This window comes from Penaeus japonicus, unplaced genomic scaffold (genome assembly GCF_977035675.1).
Source record: "Penaeus japonicus unplaced genomic scaffold, GWHDUDI00000001_assembly GWHDUDI00000013, whole genome shotgun sequence".
Classification (NCBI taxonomy): domain Eukaryota; kingdom Metazoa; phylum Arthropoda; class Malacostraca; order Decapoda; family Penaeidae; genus Penaeus; species Penaeus japonicus.
In genome coordinates, this window is record NW_028234415.1 from 15,153,656 (window position 1) to 15,161,662 (window position 8,007).

At 38.6% G+C, this 8,007-nt stretch overlaps 1 protein-coding gene across 2 annotated transcripts in view; it reads right to left on the minus strand.

Annotated features, from left to right (window-relative positions):
- Window positions 1–474: 474 nt before the first annotated feature.
- LOC122259034 (putative N-acetylated-alpha-linked acidic dipeptidase) overlaps window positions 475–8,007 on the minus strand; it is an 11,770-nt gene continuing 4,237 nt past the window's right edge. Inside the window, exons 4-18 of one of the 2 annotated variants that reach the window (XM_043025502.2) lie at window positions 7,931–8,007; window positions 7,473–7,595; window positions 6,710–6,893; window positions 6,448–6,538; window positions 5,972–6,147; window positions 5,076–5,198; window positions 4,236–4,382; window positions 3,735–3,802; window positions 3,311–3,411; window positions 2,956–3,046; window positions 1,961–2,101; window positions 1,590–1,695; window positions 1,269–1,350; window positions 1,002–1,094; window positions 475–841 (exon numbers count right to left, since the gene is read on the minus strand). The exon at window positions 7,931–8,007 is cut by the window's right edge and continues 58 nt beyond it. In XM_043025502.2, coding sequence (XP_042881436.2) covers window positions 643–841; window positions 1,002–1,094; window positions 1,269–1,350; window positions 1,590–1,695; window positions 1,961–2,101; window positions 2,956–3,046; window positions 3,311–3,411; window positions 3,735–3,802; window positions 4,236–4,382; window positions 5,076–5,198; window positions 5,972–6,147; window positions 6,448–6,538; window positions 6,710–6,893; window positions 7,473–7,595; window positions 7,931–8,007 — 1,802 coding nt within the window. In that variant the 3' untranslated portion in view covers window positions 475–642. Of the gene's footprint in view, window positions 842–1,001; window positions 1,095–1,215; window positions 1,351–1,589; window positions 1,696–1,960; window positions 2,102–2,955; window positions 3,047–3,310; window positions 3,412–3,734; window positions 3,803–4,235; window positions 4,383–5,075; window positions 5,199–5,971; window positions 6,148–6,447; window positions 6,539–6,709; window positions 6,894–7,472; window positions 7,596–7,930 lie in introns of those variants that run through there. The other variant, XM_086543227.1, reaches the window with a different exon arrangement.

An 8,007-nucleotide genomic window follows, 5' to 3' on the forward strand; every position in this document is an offset into this window, starting at 1 on the left:
CATTACCCTACGCTGGTGGTGTTTTGCACATGTTGAGATACATGTTGCAGTCAGCCAATCATCACCAGCTTCTCAAGCGTACTTTCGCCTCGGTAGAAATATGAATGTAGTTAGAATTATGTCACTGAGTGTAGAAGGATTAACAATGTGATTAGAATAATTTGTTAATCTTATTTGTAGGTGCTTCCTCTGTTTCACTGTTTGTTTTTGTTTTTCCCTTATTTTGAAAACGCTTTCAGATTATTAGCGAAGCTGTGAAAAGGTGATACATAACAGGTTTTTTATGTCAATCTATAATAAGTTCTTATTTTTCTTTATGTTGTTTGGAAACGTGGAATGCAGAAGAAATACACAGGATATATCTGTGTTGCTTTTATCATTTCCTGATAATTCAATACCATTCGATGACAAAACGTTCTCAGATTTCAATCAGTCATCAATTTATTATTTCATTTGGATATTAAAACAACCATACATTGTGTGAGGCAACTTTTATAAAGAATATCTCGAAATTACCCTGCCTTCAACTTTTCATAACCCAACACTTCTCTCACCAGGAGATTTTGCAACTTAAACAAACTGTTTTTACCGTCATAAAGTCAATTTTTTCGGTTACCTGGTGAAATTCTCCATGGAAAATCACTACCATAGATCGTCAGAGAGGACTTTAGATGCAGTGTTAATGAAGTGGGTGATGACAGCCAAATTCTGCGAGAACAGGGTCCACCGCGCCTCCTGCTGGATAGGATCCAGGTCTTGGATGCCGTCCAGAGGGTCTGTCAGGCCGGAAAAGGCGGTTCCCGAGTAGCTGTTACTGGTGCTTGGTGCCATGATCACGTGGCTGCAAATATAGAAGGAGCTTATATAATCCAGAACATTGTAAAAAGTGTAATTTATGCATCCATATATAAATGTTATTTTGCTTCATTGGTCGATTAAAGATTGGGCCAAGACGTGGCAGTGCAGAGGTGTGATATCGCAAAGTCCACCTGACTCCTTACTTGTACTCTGGTCGGCCCAGAAGACCTCGGGGGTCGATGAATGACCGCTCCACCATCATCAGCTGGTCATTCACACGCCGCACCGCCAGAACGCTGGAAGAAATTGGTGTGGTAGTTTGCAGTGTCAGTGTTGACAGACAGATAGGACTTGTTGAAACATAAACCATATTACAAGATAATTAAAGGACTTGACGGGCTATAGTCAATATAAGTTACTTTAACTGCAACAAAGGAACATCTTAAGAAACGATCTAAATCTGTACTTACTCCGCGGTGTCAAGTAATTCCAAATCATCAAGGAATTTCTGAGTTGCTTGTGAAAATCCGGTGATTGATGCTTCGAAATACTCTTTAATGCAATTGATAATTTGGTTATTAACGTACTTCTTCTAAATCCAATACAGACAGAATTAAGCACTTTAATTTCACCGATATATATACCCTATAGAAAACATCGAATTTCGAAATTACTGTCACATTGTCATATCGATGAAATGCATTTCTCTTAATATCTAGCCTTGTAATAAAACGAGACAAAAAAAAAAAAAAAAAAAAAAAAAAAAAAAAAAAAAAAAAAAAAACGCTCACCCATAGTAATATTCCTAGCGGAGATGAGTTCGCCGTAGCCCTGAAGCAGCTCCTGTTGTCCCTTCGACAGGAAGCTGCTGTATTCCATCACGTCAAAGGGTATCAACTACCATGCGGGGGAAAAAAAAGTTAAATATTGATGATAACGAAAAAAGTTTCATAAAGAAACTACGGCAATCATTCATCCAAACAACACCACAAGGATATACCATAGAATATAATCATGTCATTACCTTAATTTGTAATACAATCTTAGCACCAATGTTATGACTCTACATCAATGTATCAAAGCTTACCCATGCCTATGCAGTTAGCCAGGGGGGTAAATAAAGATCTAAACTAAACTAAGGAATTAATCCCAATCATATCACCTGAGCATCAGCGATGTCTACGGCCAGAATCGCCCACAACTTGGCAATGGCGGCGTGGAAATGAAACCCGATGTCGTATAACTCGTCTACTAATGCGAAGGTTTCGTAGAGAGTATGGTACAGGGGTTCCGCATACATTTCCTGAAACGGTAAAGCAAGGGGGTTGGGGGTGGGGGGTGGGGGGTGGGTGGGGGGGACGGGACGGGGAATCAACTCGTTTTGTATGGAGGGTCTGAATAAACGGGGCACGTTTATTAATTTTTTCTTCTCACATTTGTTTTTTTTTTCAGATGCATTAATATACATACATACATAAATACAAACACACATACACACACACACACACACACACACACACACACACACACACACACACATATATATATATATATATATATATATATATATATATTTATTTATATATATGTATATATACAAATATGTATAAATAAATACATATATACATATTTATATATATATATGTATATATGTATATATACACATATAAATATATGTATGTATATATATATAGATATATATATATATATATATATATATATGTATATATATATATAAATACATACATACAGACACATAATTACACACACACACACACACACACACACACACACATATATATATATATATATATATATATATATATATATATATATATATATATGTATGTATATATATTTATATATATATATATATATATATATATCTACACACACACATACACATATATGTGTATATATATACATACATACATACACGCGCGCGCACACACACACACACACACACACACACACACACACACACACACACACATATATATATATATATATATATATATATATATATATATATATATATATATATATTTATTTATTTATACATACATACATATATGTGTGTGTGGGTGTGGGTGTGCGTGTGAATGTTTAATTGAAATCTTAAACTTGCTATTCAGAAGAAAAAAAAAAAATCCTCACCGGTTCGTGTGTGTAGCGAACGTCGAGCGCAGGAACTCCAAGGTTGTGTAAAAAGGATTTGTAGTCACTGCCCGAGCCAACATTCCGAACTCTGCGCGAGGAATGGCGAAGAATGAGAGCAAATTGGACAGGGGAAAATATAGGTGTGATTTTGACCCATGTGTAATGAAGTTTTACGTTCAGTCTTTTAAAAGGAAACTCGGTTTTGATTCAAGAAAGAAGGGCGAGATGTATATAGTGTAAAATCAACTTTAAACACTTTAACGAGATCCATAGTAAACAATAGTTGTTTATCTGAGTGCTTCCTTATTCTCACTATTCGCACAACCACTTACAATCTTTCCTGGTCACTCACCTAGGTCGTCCAGGGTGGTCGTTGTCGGGCTGTCGAGCTACCCAGGTGTCGTACACGGTCGTTCGCCCCGCCTCGACCTCAGACGGGTCAGGATTCGGTACCTGTGCGAGAGGAAGGGAATATGTTTTTTTTTTCCTTTCTCATGAATTTCATATTATCATTATTATCATTAACATTATACCATTATCATTATTATTGTTCTCATTATCTTTATTATTGTTATCATTATCATTATTATTGTTATCATTATTATCATTATTACACCACCACAGCTATCATTATCACCATTACTATTATTATCACAATGATTACTACTACTGTTACAATCATTACTTCACTATCATCATTATCAATCAACCATCGTCATCACTATCATCATAACCTACAAGCAACCTTGTAGACTAGATGGCTCAGCGGGAATTACCTTCGACGCGGCTTTGAACACGGTGTCATACAATAAGGGAACACCTATCGTACGCAGAGTGTAGTTCCCTTTAATGAAAGAAAAGTTTAAAATATTTGTGAAAGGTTTCGAGAAAACGCTACATATAACAAAATGCATGATATCGATTTTCATGTAGGATGAGGATTATTTTGGGAGATGCTGTAACTTGGTTTTTAACTTTTTTTTTTCACAAAGTGAGTTAAATGAAGATATATGTAATACAGTTTGATTTTTTTTTCTTTATATCTGAAAGTGCGGTTTTAAAGGAGATATTATTATACCGTTAACTAAGTATAAAGAGTCAAACAATACAATGAAATAGAGCAAAATATATATATAGCTCAACCTTATATTGTTTTCTTATCAATCAATATCCAATAACCAATAACCCACAACGGTTTTAACATAAAAATAAAGACGAAAACAGAAAATACATTAATATATAAATTATTCATCATAATCATAAAAAAAAAACATTACCTTCGATGGCCATGTCAACATTGAGATAAGCCACCGCCCGGTCCATCAGCTGTTTCCTGAACTGTTCCGTCCACTCTTGGGACCCGATGAGGCCGTACTCTTCCGAACCCCAAGAGCACACCACAAGCGACCGGCGGGGTTTCCAGCCTGAAGGAAAACACTATTGGCTTTTGGTGTCTGGAAATCTTTTTCTACATGTATCTATCTATCAATGTATATTTATTCATTTGTCTATTCATTTACACACACGCATGTACATATGTATATGTGCGTGTGTGTGTCTGTATGTTTGAAGGCATGCATGCATGCATGTATATATGTATACATGTGTATGTGTATATATATACATACATATATATATATATATATATATATATATATATATATATATATATATATATATATATATATATATATAGATATATATAGACACACAAATATATACATATTTATACAATATATGTATATATATGTATATATATATATATATATATATATATATATATATATATATATATGTATATATATATATATATTATTTCTTTCTTTCTTTCTTCTTTTGTGTGTGTGTGTATGTATGTATGTGTGTGTGTGTGTGTGTGTGTGTGTGTGTGTGTGTGTGTGTGTGTGTGTGTGTGTGTGTGTGTGTGTGTGTGTGTGTGTGCGTGTGTGTGTGTGTGTGTGCATAGAAGGAATTAGGAAAATGTAATTAATTTTGAAGATTTACTGGTAATACTAGCCCTGGCAAGCAGCCTATACCTTGAACACTTGTTAAAATACGTAACATTTCCCTCGCTAGTCAGCCTGTTTATTTTCCGCAGCTGTTTCCTCTACACTAACCTGTCTCGTTCTTGAGGCTGACCAGCACACGGGTCAGCTCCAGCAAGGTCGCAGTGCCGGAAGAGGGGTCGAGTCCCCCGAACACCCAGGCGTCGCGGTGGTTTCCCAGGATCACGTACCTGTCTGTGGAAGAGGACATTTTTTGGTTCTGGCGCTTGAGTCGCGTGCTTTACGCCTGTCCCAAAGTCGTTTGATTTTGTTGTTAATGTTTATTGTGTTGTTCGCGCACGTTCAGCTTAGATACATTTCGTGGCGGCAGAATATTTCGACCATGTACGTTTGAAAACGTGAATCTATACCAGATTTACACTGTAAAGGCAACTGAACTGGATTAGAAGAACGTATATACAATTTCCTTATAACGTTTCGAGAGCAGTTTTGGTGTACTCAGTATACATTTGACTCAAATTCCTTCGAGGGCTAGAGATGTAGGTATGACTAGCGTAAGTGCAGATCGACCATGCAATATGCAATAACCGTATGCAGAATACTTCCAACGATATTATAAAAAACAAGCAATTTGGCGAGTATTACTATAAAAGAAAAACAAATTAAGGACGCATTTGCTGTTGAGACCTACTGTATCAATTTCCGACAAGCATTCCTGATAAGTAATCCAAGGATTAATTTCGATAAAGGTCTGTTAAGATACCCGTGTGATTCACATTACAACTTCCAACACACTGTAACAGAATGAAACTTCCTTCACACGAAGACTGACAATCATGTAATTGCTTCTAAATATGATATAAAAATGCTATATATCTACCATCGCTACCATCGCCATCGTCTTGATTATCACTATCATCATAAAAATCCTCATTACTATCCTAATCTCAATAATTTCCCAAAACTTCCAATCCTTAACCTAGGAACATCCCCGCAAGCCACAGTACCTGGTTCCTCGCTTCCCCTGATGGCGGCCACGACGTTGTAGGTGGTCGTGCGAACGTTGTGTGTGTGGACTTCGAGGTGGACCTTCCAGCCTGCCTCTTGGAAACCGGGTCCTAGACGGTACGTGACATTCAGTCCGCCTCGCCACTCCTCTGGTACTTCGGGTCCGTTCATGTGACTGCGGTTAAGGAGGATAATAGCAACGAAATTATTGCAACAACTAGTAGGAGAGAGAGAGGGAGAAAGAGCGAGAGCGAGAGAGAGAGCGAGAGCGAGAGCGAGAAAGAGAGCGAGAGAGAGAGCGAGAGAGAGAGCGAGAAAGAGAGCGAGAGAGAGAGAGAGAGAGAGAGAGAGAGAGAGAGAGAGAGAGAGAGAGAGAGAGAGAGAGAGAGAGAGAGAGAGAGAGAGAGAGAGAGAGAGAGAGAGAGAGAGAGAGAGAAATATATGTCATAGAGAAAAAAAATATCACCTGACTTACACCAGGATCTCCCTAGCGTCGTCGTAGCTAATTGGCTGGATGGGAATTTTTGGTAGGCTAGCCTCTTCTTCGGGTAACCTGTAGGCGCTCTCTTAGGGGCGGTAATTAATGATAAGGATTTGATTATTGTATATTTTCAGTGAGGGAGCGATACTGCCCATTTTTTTATTATTTTTTTTTAATATACACCATCTGAGATAAGTAAATTGCATTAATCAGCTAGTATAATCTCAAAGTCTGACTATCCATAGGCGACCCTTACCAACAGACGGATAAAAAGGTGTAAGAGGATCACCGTCCCGCAGATACACCGTACCGGCCGGTACAGCAGAGCCAGGCATATACACAGTGTCTGCGTACACGGCGTCCTCGCCAAGGGGGGCGTACTGCTGGGGATCACTGTATAACAAGACCCCGGCTGCTCCCTGTCTCTCGGCTGTTGATGCCTGTTTGCAATGACAGAGTCAAATCCAGCCCTTAATGTCGATTTGCAATATCGATATTTAATATGCCCGGAAATTATGTGTGTGTTTTTAATCAGATAATTTCAAGCTGATCTGATGTTAGAATTCTCTCTCTCTCTCACACACACACATCTATCTATCTATCTATTTATCTATCTATTTATCTATCTCTCTATCTCCCTCTCCCTCCCACTCCCCCACTTTTTCCCTCATCATCGCCCTCTTCCCCACCCCCTTCTTCTCCCTTCCTCTATCTTTCTCTTCCTCCCTCCCCCCCTTCCTCTCACTCCCTCTCCCTCCTCCTTCTTCTCACCCTCTCTCGCTCTCCTCTTTTCCCCCTCCCTCCTCCTACCTCTCCATTCCTCTCATCCTTACTAACCCCCTCCTACTAACCCCTCTCCCCCTTCCTCTTTCTCCCTATCTTTTCCTCTCCCACTCCCCCTCCCCCTACATCTTCCTCTCTCCCTCGCCCTTCCTTCCCCCCTCCCTCTCCCTCCCTCCTTCCCTCACTCTCTTACGTAATCTCTTTTCCCCCCATAAAACAAAATCAAAAGCACTCACGATATTACCCCTGAAGACCTCACCGTAGCGAGCCAAGACTATCTTTCCTTTCACGTTGACACCAAGTTCCTCGAGCTTCTTGAAGTCTTCCTCGCGGCCGAAGTGAGCGAACACCACGTCTCCCTGGTTGAATGAGGCCCGGGGGACGGAAATTAATGGTCGTGATTCTATTCGGATAGTTTAGGTTAACTCTTAATAACTTCGATGAAGCCGATGTTGAAATGTTATGTCTATTGTTAGGTTGGGCTGTGATGCATTATTACAAAATGATATATTCAGTTTGGGTAAATAAGTCGTTTGAAAGACATAGGTATCCTGAAAATTTTGAAATACAGATCATTAAGCAAACGCTACGATAAACATGAAAATACCATGAATGTAAACGATAAAAAGTGACTTTATTAGAAAACATGTAATAGGACGCCCACATTAAATCAAATATAGCCAACATCACTTACCGTTACATTCCCTGGTGCAGCGTATGCATTGAAATTGGGCAAGACTTCCGGCAATGACTCCTCTGGGGCGTATATCG